At 48.7% G+C, this 17,361-nt stretch overlaps 2 protein-coding genes across 5 annotated transcripts in view; both read left to right on the top strand.

The window, feature by feature from the left end:
• Window positions 1–8,700, top strand: part of SMIM35 (small integral membrane protein 35) — a 72,299-nt gene extending 63,599 nt beyond the window's left edge. Inside the window, exons 4-6 of the mRNA XM_050758463.1 lie at window positions 5,483–5,599; window positions 6,545–6,578; window positions 7,369–8,700. Coding sequence (XP_050614420.1) covers window positions 5,483–5,599; window positions 6,545–6,578; window positions 7,369–7,468 — 251 coding nt within the window. The 3' untranslated portion in view covers window positions 7,469–8,700. The remainder of the gene's footprint in view (window positions 1–5,482; window positions 5,600–6,544; window positions 6,579–7,368) is intronic.
• The window catches only part of FXYD6 (FXYD domain containing ion transport regulator 6), a 286,618-nt gene that overhangs the window by 102,655 nt on the left and 166,602 nt on the right, over window positions 1–17,361 (top strand). The window lies entirely within an intron of this gene.

The raw sequence follows: 17,361 nt of genomic DNA, 5'->3' as shown, positions 1-17,361 counted from the left end.
TATCTCGGCTCACTGCAACCTCTGCTGCCCAGGTTCAAGCAATTCTCCTGCCTCAGCCTCCTGAGTAGCTGGGATTACATTTGCCCACTACCACACCTGGCTAATTTTTGTATTTTTAGTAGAGACAGGGTTTCACCATGTTGACCAGGTTGGTCGCCTTGAACTCCTGACCTCAGTTGATCCCACCATCTCGGCTTCCCAAAGTGCGGGGATTACAGGCGTAAGTCACCACGTCCAGCCAAGATTTATTATGAGGCCATAGTAATTAAGATAATGTAGCAGTGTTTGTCATTACATGTCTAGTGTCCAGTGACAGACATGTAGACAAATAGAAGACAGCTGAAAGTCCAGAAAAAGAAGCAGGCACATCTGTATAACTTGATATATGAAAGTAGCAGCAATGAAGGGGAAAAGGATAGAAAATTAATTTCCATATAAAAATTATGGAGAAAATGTAAACAAAATGAATTCCAGGTTGATTAAAGTCCTAAACTGTAAAAAACAAAATGTTAAAACTTTTAGAAAAAAATTAAGAAGTATGTCTTGGAGTAGAGATGGATGTCTTAAATAAGATTTTTAAAAAGCACACATATGGATAAATTTGATTAAAATATTAGTTAAAATTCTGCTCAAGAAAGACACTATAAGCAAACTTAAAAGGCAAGCCACAGCCAAAGACTTTGGGGGATCCCTTTGCAGATCTCTGTGGGTCCTTGTCTCTGTCCAGCTCCCTTCTCTCTGGTGTTTTGTCCTATAAATTTTTGCTTCCTGGGCTTCCCGGAACTCTAAATTGACTCCTCCATTTGACTGCTGGGCTCCTTCTGGGTTTTCCCTCCGGTGCTGGAACTTAGGGAACTCACCCAGGCAATAAGCTAGGCAATCCTAGAGAGCTCTTCATTTTATTTCCTTCCTTCAGGGATCACTATTCTGTACTACCTTTGCCCATTGTTTTAGATGGTTTGTTGGTTTTCTAGTTACTAAAGTAGGAGAGTAAACCTGGTCCCTATTATTCCACCATGACCAGAAGTGGAAGTGGTCCTAATACAATTTTCATGAAGTTTGAAAACATGTAAAACAATGCTATACATTTCTATATCTACATAGATATATAGAATTTATTAAAAATATGAAGTAATTATATAAAAAAGGTGTATAGAAGAGATAAACACCAAATTTGGAATGGTATTTACTTGGAGAGAGAGATAGGAGAGGACTACTCTGAAATGGAGCTACTTTATAAGTAAGAATGGTAACATTTTAGAATTCTTTGAAAAATTAGTAGTAGGCACATGGCTGGCTGTTCTTCATGCTATTTTATGTACTTCTTATAGGCATGAAATATTGTATAATAAAAATGTAAAAGTATTAAAAAGAAGACTAAAGAATATTAGGTAAAGGAGCATCCCAGAAAGATGAAGAGGTAAAATAGAGTAATTGTTTCTGCAAGCTGCCTAAGTCAGAAGGCACTGTGTAGAGGGGACAAAAAAGTAACAATGGAGACATAGCATCTTCTTCCCTCACCTTGGGGTCTCTGGAAGGCCTGTGATTTCCCTGCTGGTGCTTTCCTACTGGTATTTCCTACTTTTGGACAGACTTTTCTTTAATGAAACCCTTCAAACCCCAACTTCCACAAACACCACCAGTATCACTATGACGCTGTGTTGTCATCTGTCCGTCCACCTGTGAGTCACTAACCCTTAGTTCTTGAAGATTTGAGCCCTTGGGTCACTGTTTCTCTCTCTGTCATCCACAGAGATGATCTTCTTTGACCTTGGCCTCTTAGTTCCTTGCACTGCTTTCCTGCAATTACCATCTCTTGCTTGGATATTGCAGTAGCCTCCTGACTGGCCCCCTTTCCCCAGCATCATTCCCTACCTCTTTAATTCTTAACACAGTAGCCAGTCAGAGACATCATTTTAAGGCATTGGGTCATGTCTTTCTCTGCTCCAAGTCCTCAAGTGACTCCCCATCTCACTCAGAGGAAAAGCCAACTCCCCTCATTGTCTTCAGAACACTACATTATTTGACTCCTGGACCTCCTCTCCTGCTGCCTTCCTGCTCATCACCCTGGACTCCTGGATGCTTCTGGAACCTGCTAGGCATGCTCCTGCCTCATTTGTACCCACTGCTCCCTCTGCTTAGACATTTTCACTCTAGATACCTCTAAGGCTTGTTTCTTCTCTCACCTCCTGATATGGTTTGGCTGTGTCCTCACCCAAATCTCATCTTGAATTGTAGTTCCCATAATCCCCATGTGTTGTGAGACGGATCAGGTGGGAAGTAATTTAATCATGAAGGTTGTTACCCTCATGCTGTTCTTCTGATAGTGAGTGAGTTCTCATGAGATTTGATGGTTTTATAAGGGACTTTCCCTGCTTTTGCTTGGCACTCTTCTCCTTCCTGTCATCATGTGAAGAAGGATGTGTTTGCTTCCCCTTCCACCCTGATTATAAGTTTCCTGAGACCTCCCCAGCCATGCTGAACTGTGAGTCAATTAAACCTCTTTCCTTTATAAATTATCCAGTCTCAGGTATGTTTTTATTAGTAGTGTGACAATAAACTAATACACCTCCTTTAGGTCTTTGCTCTTCAATTGTTACATTTGTCATAAGACCTTCCTTGACCACTTTATTTAAAACTGCTCTCTCCCTGTACAATGCTTTCTTTCTGCTTATTTGTTTTCTCTAGCATTTACCACCCTCTAATATGCTATATAATCAATTTCTTTATTTTGTTTATTGCCTGTCTCCCTTCACTGGAATGTAATCTCCATGAGGACAGGGGATTTCACATATTTTATTGCTTTAATACAAGTGCCTGGAACAGTGCCTCGCACAGAGAAGATGCAGTTAAATACTTGCAGAAAGACTGGAAGCTACTTGGGCTTGCAAGAGGCTATTCCATTGTTCCCCTCCCCTTCCCAACCATCTGTAGCTGCCTCCCTTGAAGCACCTTCCAGTTCCCACGGCCACTGCCCACACACGCTTCTCTGCCAGCATTTAAGCTGTTCTTGTGTTCTGGGGTCCTGGGACAATAGCTCACTTCCATGCTGGACTCCAGGATTGGGGTCAATAATAAGCCTTTCTTTCCATAGCACAGGAGTGTGTCATCTCCTGCTTCTTCCTTTTACCTGGCTGTCTAGCTAAAAATGATTGCATAGAGTCAAATAAGATTAGTAATTACATTGGTCAAGCAGGCTAAACTGCTGTAACAAGCAGATCCAAACTAATTATGGCTGAAACACAACAGAAGCTTACTTAGACCTCTAGTCTAAGTAGGTGTTCATGTCTCTGATGGCTGTCCTCCACATGGTGACTCAGGGATTCAATTTGATAGCAGCTTTGGCATCTTCAGCATGTGACTTCCACATTTGTCCAAGCTATTATCATTCCAGTTGGCACATAACTGCAAAAAAGCCTGAGGAGAGTGGATTTTGGTGGACAAGTAGTTGCCTCCACACAGTAATAATATTTGTCATCTTCATCATCGTGGTCTTAGTAGGAGGCATACATTTCAGTGGATAAACTCATGTATGCAAGAAATGTAACTTTGTTTTTTCTAAAATCTAACTTCTATTTTCAGTCTCAGCCTGTTAAGATAGCATAATTTTAATTTTAGTCACTGGGAGATCCCTGTTCCCCTCTTTTCTTGGGGAGGGGTTAAAGGGTGGGGGTAGGGAGAAGTGCATAGTTCCTGATGTCATCTGCTCACACCAGTACCCATAGGGATGGCCATCATCTGGAATAGGCTTTGAGCGTCAGTCCTAAAGGATGCACAGAAGTGTCCCTAGATCCCAGCTCTATGGCTCCTCCAGGTCTGGAGGGGCTCTCTATGACTTCCCTGCCTCTCTTGTGGATACAGGAATCATTTGGTTACTCTCATGTCATGACAACAACTTTTCAAGGCTGCGTGAGGCTCCATTTGGCAAGGCACCCCATGCAACTATTCTTATCTGGGCTCTTGCTGTCTTGGAGCTCAGCCCAGCTCTTGGATCCCCCACAACTCCATCTGGGAATTCTATTGCCTTCCCGGGGCTTGACTTTGAAGCAGGGAACAAGGTTGCTCTCTCTGGGACCCATCAGCATCTTTATAACCTGGCCTTTTTCTTTATCTCTTTCATCTCTCTGGGTTGGGTATTTTTTCCTAGTATGATGAGGAGGGTAATTCTGGTTCTGGCTCACTTCTTGTCTATGCTGTGAATTCTTCCCCTCTCTCTAAGGGCATGGGTTTTTGGAACTTAAAACTGAAAGGAGAGACCGCTTCCCTCTGCATTTGGCTGTTACATTCTCTTCACTGAGTAGAGAATAACCTGGTTGCTAGTGAGAGGAAGGACCAAGGGGCATAGCATGGGCATACCATTTTTAATGGGAGAATTGTGAAATACTTAAAAAATACAATTGCACCATTTGATAATACTAATGACAACAACAATAATGATGTAATTTATATCTATTGAGCATTTAGTGTATGCCAGATCCTCTCCTAAGTGCTCTCTACATATGGTATGTCTTTTAATTGTCACAACAAATCTATGTGTATTTAATATTAGTCTTATTTTCCATCAGAGCAGTTGAAGTTCAGAAAGGTAAAGGGACTTGCATGTGTCAGGGTCTCACAGTTTGCAAATAAGCCAGTGGATCTAGGCTTCAGATGCTAGCCTTCACCTAAAGTCTGAGCTCAACCACTGCAACTCCTGGCCTCTTGGCAATATCCCTGGAACCTCAGGACACCAAATGGGGAATCATTTCATTCTTCCACACTCCTGGCATCAGGCAGGAGTGGGGCTGGCCTTCCTGATTCCCTGCCCCAGCAGAGGTGGGTTGTCCCTAGGGTGCCCCTACTGTCAGCCTCTTCCTCAGAACCGGTTGCCCTTTCTGCTTCGACCACGGCCTGTCTCATCTCCCTGCAGGTTTCCAACCTCTCTCTCTCTCTTTCTTGGTTTGGCTTTACAAATAAAATGTAAATTTAGCTAAGAGCTCATACCACAAAAAGGGAAGAAGTGGTAAGTACAGGCAGCAAACAGAGCTCAAGGGTTAACACCCTGCTGCCACTGGGTGCATGGGCTTTGCAAAGGGGAGTGGGGACTGAGGCTCCTAGGTAGGTGTTCTTGGACCCTCCAGGTGGCCCCTCTGATCACCTGGCTCATGCTGAGGCGAGACGTCCCAGGCTCTCCCCCAGACAGGCAGAGCCTTTTCCAGGTAGAGTGCTTGTGGCTTCAAAAAGACCTCAAACAATCTCTACTATCAGATGACTATTCCTTTGGATTAATAAGCTCCAAATACTGGATAGGCTCACTCTAAAAATTCAGGTGTCAAACATTTTCATCTTAGTCTAGCTGGGCTGAATCCTTGGGCTCAGAGCAAGGCTCCCAGGGGAGTTATGTTGGTGGGCAGTGGGAAGGGAGGAGAGGAGCTTTGGAATGTGGTGCAGGTGGCTTGGTGCAGGGGGCTGTGGGAGGGTGCACAACTGTGTGTCTCTGCAGGTGAGGACTCCATCAGCACCTTGGGCCTGATCCTTGGCGTGGGGCTGTTGCTGCTGCTCGTGTCCATCCTCGGCTACAGCCTGGCCAAGTGGTACCAGCGCGGGTACTGCTGGGAGGGTGAGTGTGCACTGGGCCCTGTCGCCCCAGTTCTGCCCAGCTCCTCCTCTCCCATAGCAATGCCTGGCAGGGCTGCAAACTCTTCAGCATGGTGGGATGCAAAAATATTTCCTGTGGTGGTTGCAGTGGTTGAAGACTTGAGTGGGTGGCTGAGCAGTTGAGGTGGTGAGGTGGGGCAATGGCGCCTTTATCGAGGGAATGGGGGCTCCTCCCACCCCAGCAAGCTGCCAGCTTCCTCCTCCTTCAGCGTCCATGCCAGGGGTCTGTGTGGACCCCCAAGGCCAAGAGCAACAGGCTAGACAGGCCAAGCTCCAAGTGGTCTAACTCTGGCTCCTTTTGTGTCTCTGCCCCTGCCTATGGGTCTTGGGGCCCTCTCCTAAGCTTGTGGAGGTATCAGCTTCTCTGGGAGTCTCCTGGAAATTGCTGTGGTGTTCCCAACTCTAGACACAGCTGCACTTTTCACTGGATTCTGGGAAAGCTGGAAGGGTGTGCTGGAATGCCAAGAGGTAGAGACTATTTCCTAGATCTGCAGTTAACTTTAACAGAGTCCATGGATATTTGTCAGGCACCTACTATGTGCCAATGCACTTTCATCTAATATGATTTTCTTTAAAATTCCACATGAGAAAGACATTATTATAGGCTTCATTTTTAAAAATGGGGACATGAGGCTAAGGTCATGGAGTTAGAATGAGGTGGAGTCTGAATTCAAACCCAGGTCTGGTTCTTTTGGGGTCCAGGCTAGGACTGCCTTCATCCCAGGATAATCAGAACCCTTAATGGGGGGCCCTGAAGGAGGCTGGGATGCTCCCACCCCATCCTGAGGTCCAGTCCAGCCACCTTCCTCCTCCAGACAAGGGAGAGGGAGCACCAGACATTCTTAGAAGGGTGATGGACTGCTTCCCCTGGAGGTACTAACCCTCTCTTTTTGGATTGTCCTCCTAGGGCCTAATTTTGTCTTCAACTTATACCAAATCCGGTGAGTAAATTCAGGGAAATCTGGGTGATGTGGGGGTTGGGGGTAGATAGAAAAACAATCAAAGATAGAGTAAGAACTGACTGGTTCCCTTTCCTTTCTTCTGTTCATGCCCCTAAGAAAACAAAAGAAGGGCACGGGAATCCATTTAGAAAAGTCCCATGAATTAAAACTTGAACACAGACAGGACTATGTGAAACCCTGATGACAATGATCTCCTTAACACTCACCCTTAGGCAGGGAATATCCATCCATCCTTCCATCCATCCATCCATCCATCCATCCATCCATCCATCCATCCATCTCTTCCCCAAGCAGGCAGAGCCTTCCTTCCTTCCTTCCTTCCTTCCTTCCTTCCTTCCTTCCTTCCTTCCTTTTCATTTATTCAGAAAGATTCTATCATAACCACCACTACTGCGGTATTAGTTTCAAGGAGTACAAAGATGACTGGGCATAGTCTCTGTCTTCAAGCATTTCATGTCTCTGCTGGAGACAGGTCTGATTACAGATAATGTAATCTCAGGCACAAGATGGTATCAAAAAGAGGAGCATATGAGAAAATCAGGGATTCAGGGAGTGCGAGCCAGAAGTCCTCTTGGCACTGGTCATCTCATCTACTTGCCACAGACAGGGCTGTACCTCCTTTGGCCCTGAGAGATGATTACAGTAATTGGCCCACTTGCTTTTCTGGGAGACAAGTCAGTGAGTTGGTGCCCTGGAGTCAAGGGAGATGGGGTCCCAGGGAGAGGCTAGGTTATCAGCTCCAGTAGCCTGATTGGGTCATCTTTTTCAGGAACCTGAAGGATCTAGAGATGGGTCCGCCCTTCACCATCAGTGGTCACATCAGCAGCTCAGATGGTGGCTACATGAAGTTCTCCAACAGGCTAGTCTGATGCAGAGGCAGCAGCTTGTGGAGCCCTGGGGAGAGGAGTTGGAGTTGGGAGAGCTGCCGAGTGAGCCTGATGTCCAAGTAGGGTCTTAAGACAGTCCAGGCACCCAAGCCTCGCACCAAGGACCATTTGGAACCCAAAGAGATTATCTGGTTCATCCCCTGTCTTCTAGTGCTGATCTCAGGCTTGGGGTCATGTTTTCCCCCACCCGCTTCTGGCACTAGGCCTGCCCTGTTTCCTCCTGTCCACCCAATCCATGCCCAGCCTTTCCTTCCCAGGATGGTTCTGTTTGTATTCAAGGTGGAAGCTTCTAGAGCAGAGCTTTTTATCTCAGCTCTTGCTCTGAGATGAAATATCCAGATGGCCAATATCTCTGAGAAGCATCACTTCAGTTCTGAGCTTTCCACGCCCAGGGGCCTCCCCTGCTTCACGGCCCACCGATCCTTTGGCCACACCTTCCCTTAACTGCCTTCAAGCCAATCCCTTCCCCGCATCTCAGATACTTTTCCCCATCCAAACCATTTCTCCCTCCGGCAGTTCTTGCCCCTCCCAGACTCCCCTGGACTGCCCTCATCCCCTTGGATCTTCAAGGCCTGGCCTAGCCTCTCATTGTGGAGAATGAGGGGGTCTCCTCTGGATATGCCATCAGCCTATGGCATGGGAGTCCTGGGGAGTCAGGCCTCCGGGGATGGAGTCTGGCTGGGCAGCAGCGGCTTTCTCACAGAACTAAAAGAGGCCGCCATTCCTCAGGAGGGAGCTGGATCCCGGGAAGCCCCTGAGCCTGTAGGAGGGGTCAGAGATGTCCTGGAGAACCGGCCCTGCCCAGTGCAGTCCAGTGTGGGCGAGGCCTCCAGACACCAGTGGGGAGCTTCTTTATGGGGTATCTCCAGTCACCTCCCCTTGTACGGTTGACCAGGGGCCAGAAAGTCAGTCATAGCTTCAAATAGGCAAATTACACAGAGGTGATTCCAGACATGGTTTTAACATTCCCACCTGAGGCCAATTTCCCTGAAGCCTGAGCTGGGCCTCGACTCTGCCCCGCCCCACTCTGTACTTGGTTCCAGCACTTTCAACCCTCCCCTTGCCCCGTCCCCAATCTGGGCCTGTTCTCTTACTGCTGAGGCCTTAGTGCATCCCAAACATGACCAACTCCCAATTTTGATGTGCAGTGCTGAGAACAGTCTAGAAACATGTTCTTGTTGCCTAGGCCCCTGCGATGGGGTGGGTACGGGGGAGTGGGTGAGTGCCACCTTACAGTGTTCTGCATTTCTTGTGCAAAGCCTGCCCTGTGGCAAAAGGGGGCCGGAAATGGTGGGAGTGTGAAGAGGAACCCAGGCGAGGCTGAACAAACCAGATAATGCAGCAGGGAAACCAGGAATCCACTGTAGTTTGGTGGACAGTGGGGCAGTTCCCCTCGTGAGTCATCATCCTTTTTCCGGTCTGTGCCCTGCTGGACTGGAGGTGGAGTGTGCATGGGACATCAGCTCAGAAGGTGCTTAGTGCAGACTTGTTCAAACCAGAGAGGCAGTGTCCTCAGGGCTCCTGTGGTTGGAGTAGGGCAAGAGAAGGGGGCCTGTCACTGCTGAAACCTGCAGTTAGAACAGCCATCCACCAGCCCCTCTGCTAGCAGCCCAGCAACAGATGCAGGAGCCCAGTACAGCAAGGGGGAGGAGGAGGGTAGCTGTGTGATTTCTCTTCCTATGCTCCCTTTCCTGAAGCCTCATTTCTCTTTTTGGGTTGTAGCAGATTGTAGAGGAAGGAAGGCGAGGAGCTTTACCAGCCCTTACCCCATTTTCTGCCAGGGTCTGGCAGCCATCCTCCCAGCATAGCCAGGCTTTGACTTAACTACCAAGTCTCTGGATTTGGAGGTCTTCAACTGAGTCTTCTGTCCCTGAGTAAGTGGGAGTGAGGAAGGCCCCTTAATGGTTCTGGGACCCCTCCCTTCCTTGAAGGCCTCTTGGAATAGCAGGGAGGGGAGATGGGTTGTCTTCAGCTTCCTTCCTTGGATTTCAATTCTGAGGACTGGGGCCTGTTTCCTAATCCCTGAGGTTCGGGCCCCAGTAATCCATCCATCCATCCATCCATCCATCCATCCATCCATCCTTCCTTCCTTCCTTCCTTCCTTCCTTCCTTCCTTCCTTCCTTCCTCCCTCCCTCCCTCCTTCCCTCCCTCCCTCCCTCCCTCCCTCCCCCTCCCTCCCTCCCTCCCTCCTTCCTTCCTTCCTTCCTTCCTTCCTTCCTTCCTTCCTTCCTTCCTTCCTTCCTTCCTTCCTTCCTTCCTTCCTTCCTTCCTTCCTTCCTTTCTGACGGAGTCTCACCCTGTTGCCCGGGCTGGAGTGCAGTGGTGGGATCTTGGCTCACTGCAACTTCTGTCTCCCAGGTTCAAGGGATCCTCCTGCCTCAACCTCCCAAGTAGCCGGGATTACAGGTGCATGCCATCATGCCCAACTAACTTTTATATTTTTAATAGAGATGGGATTTCACCATGTGGCCAGGCTGGTCCCGAACTCCTAACCTCAAGTGATCCACCCACCTCAGCCTCCCAAAGTGCTGGGATTACAGGTGTGAGCCGCTGCACCTGGCCCGACCCCAATAAAACTCTCTACCCACACCCTGCCTAGCAGGGATCCTGGGTCTGCAGTCCATGCCTGGCCTACGCCCCTGGAAGTGCTCAGAACTCAGTAGCCTTGGGGAAACTTGAAAGGGAGGATGGGGCCCAGGAGCCAGGTGGCCCTGGCCTCAGGTCTGTGGCTTCAGGTGAGGAGACGGGGACAGCTGCCCGGGGCTGGGAGCATGGAGGGTATTTCCCATCCTCGGGAGCAGAACTGATACTGGGCGACTTCCTCTTTTAGGGCCCTCTGACGCACCCTCTGTCCCCTCAGCCTCCCCCTCTTTTCCTTACTTCCGCAGGCCACTGGCGAACACAGCTTTCTTCACCCTTGGGGCCTGGGCCCCACCCCTGGACTCTGTGTGTTTCTGTTGAGAGCTCCAAAGGGCAGATTCCAGCTTGTTTAGAAACGATTGGGGAGCAGATGCCTGGAAACCCAGCCACAGGTTTGGCTGAGCCAGGCACTGGTTGGGCACCCAGACCATGGCTGTGCCAGGGCCTCTCCCAGCACCTTCCTGCTACCTTTTTACAGTTCTTCTTTCCACTGGCCCTAAGAGCCCAGAGGTAGTCACAGGGGCCGAGGGCCCAGGGGCTGGCTGCTCCCAGTTCCCCTGCCACCCTTTGGTGCCTTCTCTGGGGCTATTCTCCAGCCTGGGTGCCCTTTTGTCCCCACAGCCCCTCCCCTCCTAGCCATATCTAGTCTCTGTGGGATGGCTCAAGTCCATCTTTGCTCTGACTTTGCTCAGCGTTCGAGACTTGATACCACCCATTTTGATCTGAATTGCAGGTGACCACATTTCCTCCATTTGTGCTGTTCCTCAACCAAGCTGAGCCCTCTGCAAGCAAGGTTATGTTCTGTAGGTCTTTAGTAGCTCCTAAAACTGGAGCGTGCCGGAGGAGGCCAGTAACTTTACTTGCCGAGTAGAGAAGAGACACCCAGTGTAGCCACAGAAAGCTTCTTTGTCCTAGAAAATCATTTAAAATCATGATGAGGCTAGGAGGTGAAGAGGGAGCTTTTCTCTCCTCTATGTTCTCCTTGAAGTCTTAATGATCTTCTCCCATGCCAGTGGCATTGGAGGGGGCCAGGTGACAGAAGCCAGGAGGCCAGAGTCTATGGTGCCCCTCTCTCTGCTTCAGGAGTCTGAGAAACTCGAAGTAGGAGCAGATGGGAGGATCATTATTATATTTTTAAAAACTGCTTAGTGATCAAAAGGAGGAGCAGAGACTGTTTGCACAGTCCACAGTTCACAGAGCACAAAGCCTTTTCTCGCATGGTACTGCGTTTGAGCCTTATGTCAAGCTTGAGACACAGGGATTATTCTTGGTCCTGTTTTACATATACGGACACTTGGGTCAGAAAAGCAGCATGTTTTACCCAAGTTCCACAGCTGGCTACTGGCTGCACCAGAGCTGAGCAGAGTCTGCGCCCTCACGGATGCAGCTGACATCAGGGCGTAAGGATGAGGACTAAATGTAATATAAGGTCTGGTTCTGACCCTGCCCTGACGTGCTGTGTGGTCATGGGCTACTTAGTCCACCTCTCTGGACATCTATTTCAGCATCTGGAAATCAAAAGTTTGGACTATTTTTCCAAGGTTTCTCCTGGTTCTTACTTGTAGAAGAGCAAAGACCTTATCTATTTTTTTTTTTAAAGCCTCCGCATTCTCAGTTCTTAGCATATAACCTGGTCCATAGTAGGTGCTCAGTAAACAATTAAAAGATGCAAGTACAAAGTGTCAATGTATCTTTCTAATTTAGGAGATGGCAGTTGAAAGGTGACGGCTGCAGTTCCCTAATGGTCTAGGATTCTAAGCATTACTTAGCCTTTCCTTGACTCTGAATGTGTCTGACCAGGTTCCAAGTCTGGCCCATTCCCAGCCAAATTGTTCTTTACCTGTAGGGTGAAACGCTAATGTTTGCTGAGCATGTATCAGTGCAGGGACGAGGCTTATGATGCACAGCCTGTCTTCATCCTCACAGCCTCACAGGTGAGGGAACAGAGGCTCAGAGCGCTGTGAAGTGATTTGTTCACGGCCAGGCAAGAATCTATTTTCTTTATAATCCTTTGTCACCCACTTCTAGCCTCAGTCCAAACTGGCAGCTATCCTGACATCCTTGGCCCCCAAGAACAACTCCTCCCTGTAGATGGTCTCTAATCTCTTTCTGGGGTCTCCTTGTGTGGTGAGAAGGGAGCTCAGGAGCCCAGTCCTCCCTAGGCCCCATCCTTAGCTCTGAGCTTCCCACTGACCTACTCCCCTTTCTTCCTTTTGTTTTTTTAGACCTTCCTTGACCTCCAAATCACCAAATTCTGCCCATTCTTCATGCCAGCTCAAATTTCCCTTCTCCAGGGAGCCTTCTGTAAGACCCATGGATCTTGTACTCTGCTGATTTTAAATACAGATAGTCTCAGGCTCCCATAACTTTATTATTGATTATTTCTTTGCATTCATTTATTCACACTGCTTCCATAACATGCCAGGAACTATGCTAGGCACCATGGGGGCATCCAGTCTCCCTGAAATTAACCTTGTTTTCTCCTATTTGATGGGCATTTCTTGCAGGCAGAATCAGGTTTTAAACCTCTTCTGAGTTCTCCACGGTACTTTGCATGCCTCTGGCCATAGCCAGGAACTTCTCAGGAAATTGTGTTGAAATCTCTCTTCAGAACATCTTGATCATTGCTTCATCCCTGGTGCAATCCCAGGTGCTCTGAAAACCAAAACTTTCTCTCTCTCCTCATCCTTGACTACATTCAACCTTGTGCTCATGATCAGTTACATTTCTGAGAGAGAGCACATAGATGACAATTTTTCTATCTTGAAGTATAACTAAGGAATGATCAAAACCATGACGACGCTGGCAGGTGAAGAGGGAGCTTTTCTCTCCTCTAGGTTCTTCTTCAAGTTTTAATGATCTTGTCCCATGCCAGTGGCATTGGAGGGTGCCTAGTGCCAGGGACCAGGAGCCCAGAGTCTATAGTGCCCCACTCTGTGCTCCAGGAGTCTGACAAACTCAAAGTGGGAGCAGATGGGAGGATCATTATTATATTTCTAAAAACTGCTTAGTGATCTAAAACCATCTAGAAGCTGTGATATTTAAACAGATCTGATACAAAACAGGAAGCTGGTGGCCTGGTGAATTCTCACACTTGGAGACCAGAAGTGAAAATGTTCTGTCTGCCTGGAGCAGCAGCAGGCCAGCAAAACAACAGGTGGGGCCGGGCGCAGTGGCTCATGCCTGTAATCCTAGCACTTTGGGAAGCCAAGGTGGGAGGATCACTTGAGGTCGGGAGTTCAAGATCAGCCTGGCCAACATGGTGAAAACCCGTCTCTGCTAAAACTACAAAAATTAGCCAAGCGTGGTGGCTCGTGCTTGTAATCCCAGCTACTAGGGAGGCTGAGGCAAGGGAATTGCTTGAACCCAGGAGGCAGATGTTGCAGTGAGCTGAGATTGTGCCACTGCACTCCAGCCTGGAAACATAGCGAGACTCTCACTGGAAAAAAAACCAAAAAAACAAAAACCGTTTGGGCAGTGCTGGAGGTGAGTTTTCATCTGCAGAGCTGTTGGGCTTGTCTCCTCCTTTCCAATCAGGAGGATGCAGTTTCTCACGATAAGCAGGGAGCCACTGGGGGAATGATGGTGGGCAATATTAGAAGTCGCATCTTTAGCCGGGCACAGTGGCTCACGCCTATAATCTCAGCACTTTGGGAGGCCAAGGCCGGCAGATCACAAGGTCAAGATATTGAGACCATCCTGGCCAACATGGTGAAACCCTATCTCTACTAAAAATACAAAAATTAGCTGGGCGTGGTGGCACGTTCCTGCAGCCCCAGGAGGCAGAGGTTGCAGTGAGCCGAGATCGCACCACTGCACTCCAGCCTGGCAACAGAGTGAGACTCAGTCTCAAAAAAAAAAAGAAGTCACATCTTCTATTCTAGTCCCATTTCCTCCCCTTGTAGCTGGTGAGCGCAAGCTTTGAGCCCCTGATGCTGTGTTTGTATAAGGCTGCCATTGGACCTGAGGACTCTGAGGTCCCTTCCAGCTGGGAGGCTATTTCAGAGCTCAGGTAACTCTGAATAATCCTTTTTCACCCACTTCTACCCTCAGTCCAAGCTGGCATCTACCTTGACATCTTCGGCCCCCAAGAACCTACTTCTCCCCCCAGACGGTCTCTAATCAGTTCCACAGTGCTGGGCGGGGGTGGGGAGTGGAGAAGGAGGTGGGTGGAGACACCCCTGCGTATGCCTGTGTGTGTGTACTACACAACTGAGCCAACGAGGAGAAGGATCATGTCAGATCGCCTTTTGTGTTTCCAGAGAGCCCGCCCATGACAGAGGCTCAATGTTTGCCCAAAGAGTGAATGCATGTTGAATGTTTTCATGGTCCTTTGCCTTGTCTCTTGACCACATCCCCTTGCCTTAGTCTTCCTGTTTGGTCTGTAGCCCTGAGTTCCTACAACACCCAAGAGTTGTAGGGTGAAAATAGCAAGGAAGGGAATCAGCATGGTATAATATGCCTTGGCTAAGAAGATGGCAAGCCTGAAGATAAAATCTAAAATCATAGTTAGGTACAGCCTGCTTTTCTTTAGGCTCAGTCTAAATGCCTCCCAAGTGTCTGTTCAGCCACAAGCTACCATCACCACTGTTACCTTCTCATGTTTGGATACTATGCTTCTTCAAGTTCCTTCCCACGAATGGAAGAAATTCATTCATTCATGCATTCATTTATTCATCAAAATTTATTGAGCACCCATTGCAATGTGTTAGGCATTGATTGGGTGCAAAGGACACAGAGAGAAATCAGAGGGGTTTCTGCCGTCCGGGAGCCCACAGTCAGTACTGCATGTAGCACACTCAGGGAGAGCAATGTGCCCAGGGCACTAATGAAAGAAGTCAGCTTGAAGACTACTCTGTCCATTTCACAGATGAGAAGACTGAAGTCCAGAACTGACATGATGGTTTCATGTGGAGAGAACAGATAGTGGCTCAGCATTCTTTCTACTCCCTGGGGCTGTTGCCTCTTCCTGTTTGCCCTTGGAGCATTTTCAGACCAACAAGCTTGCTGTGGCAGTCCATCCGGCCATTCACATATTATAGCACACCATGTGCGGGGTGTTCCTGGAGCTGTCAGTGCTGCAGAAGCAGTTGGAAGTGGAGTCAGTGAATCTTTCAATTATTTCAAAAAGTTGATTGTGAAGGATGGGAGAGAAGGTGGTGCTGGCCAGGAAGTTTTCAGAACCCTTGGCTTGTCTTCCCCAAGGAGGCCTCCCAGAAAGCACCAGCTGGGCCAAATGCCTGCTGTCCACACGCCTTTGATCCCTGTGCACATCCCCATGACAGCCCGTACAGTCAGTGCCTCCTGTCCTCCTGGCCTGACAGAGTCTTGTCTCCAGTGCCCACGGCCTGCCATCTGCTTACTGCCTGGCTCCTCCAGTTCCGGGGGAGCCCATGCAGCCCTGTGCACTACATCAGGAGGACTGAGGGATGGAGATTAGACTGAGGGAGCAGGAGTGGATGCAGAGGAGCAGGACAGAACCTCATGGTGGTCCAGGGGAGAGGTGACAATGAATTTGACCAGATGACAGTGGGAGGTGGCAACAAGTGATCGGATCCACCATTTATCTGGAAGGTAGAGCTGATAGGACCTACTGAGGAGTTTGATGGGGGCAGAAAGGGCTGACTGCTGGATTTTTGGCCTGAACTAGGGGAAGGGTGGTGCCATTTATCAGGTGGGGAAGACTAGGGGAGGAAGGAGTGCCAGGGAAATCATGAGCTCTGTTGTAGACACTATCATTTTGAGATGCATGCTAGACATCCACATGGAGCTGCTGATGAGGCAGCTGGATAGAGTTCTGGAGAGAAACCCTGTTTGGACATTTGGAAGCCACCAGCATCCAGATGACACTTAAAGTTGTGGACTGGGTGATACCAAGTAGAGGGCAGTGGGGAGAAAAAGGACTGATTTTAACAGAACAAGCGGCAAATCATCAGGTTGTTCCTTAAAGGGGTGACTCAGTGTGTGCTGGAATCACCTGCAAGGTGGTCGCTGTAAGTTGTTTCCCTAGCAGGTCCTTGGGAACCGGCATTCAGAAATTCTGGGTCTTGGCGAGCAGCTTAGGAAGACAAATACTCCCAAGTAATTCTGACAGAGGCAATCGTCTGGGAAACTCTGCCTTAGGGGACAGGTAGAGGGGGTGTGGGGAGGTGGAGGGCAAGGGACACTTCCAGGGCTGGGGTGACCAGATAGTAGGATCCTGAGGAATGTTCCTGTTCTCTCCAGGGTCACTGCGAGGTCTTAATCTCCACCATGCCCTCTGCCCCATGTGGGTAGAGGTAGACAGGTGTGGCACCCTACACCCAGGCCTTTGCTGATCATGTACTAGTCTATACCCCTCCCTGAGCCTCTCAGCTCTACAGATTGAACAACTTACTAAAGGGAGCCCTCAGCTGCATCCTTGATGATGGGCTGTGATGGACCAAGGACCCCCAGTGAGGCTCCTGGCTGGGGTCTGCAAGACAGATGCCAAATACAGCCACGGCTCCTGTGACTCGATGAGTCGAAGGGATGGCAGCCTGCTTTTCCTCAAGGGAGGAAGTCATCACGTGAATATTCTAACTACCTGTTGGCTGCAGGGGTTTGGGGATCTTCTCCAAGCCGGTGTCCTTACCTTCACACTAAGGGCTATGGGCTCATTCACTCTCACATGGGAATCCCCAGCCCTGAGCCTCAAAGATCCAGGCCAGCCTTGCCAATTGCTGAAAGACATTTTCTGGGATGACTTGTCATTATTAAGCCAGAATTCATCATCTCCCCTCTCCCTCCACACGTGTGTCTCCCTTCCATGTCCGTATTTTGCTTTTCTCAGCATTGGGTTCAAGTGTGACCAGCACTTCTAAGACCTTCTTTCACTCTGGCCTGTCGCTCCATCTTGGAAACTCTTTCTTTACAATGTCTTTGAGTCTGTCCCTTTCTCTCTGTTCCCACTGCCCCTGCTCAATACTCTCATTTGATTAGACAATTGTATAAGCCTCTCTTATGAACTGAATATTTTTGTCTTCCCCATATTCATGTTGAAGCTCTCACTCCCAGTGTGATGGTAGTTGGAGGTGGGGCCTCTGGGAGGTAATTGGTTGAGATGAGGTCATGAGGATGGGGCCTCCGTGATGGGATTAATGCCCTTGTAAGAAAGTGGAAGAGAGGCCAGAGCTCTTTATCTCCACCATGTAAGGCCACAGCAAGAAGGAGGCTGTCTCCAAGCCAGGAAGAGAGCCCTCCCAGGAAACTCACT

Source organism: Macaca thibetana, chromosome 14 (genome assembly GCF_024542745.1).
Source record: "Macaca thibetana thibetana isolate TM-01 chromosome 14, ASM2454274v1, whole genome shotgun sequence".
Taxonomy (NCBI): domain Eukaryota; kingdom Metazoa; phylum Chordata; class Mammalia; order Primates; family Cercopithecidae; genus Macaca; species Macaca thibetana.
The sequence above is the reverse complement of the archived record's forward strand: the minus strand, read 5'-3'. Positions and strand labels throughout refer to the sequence as shown.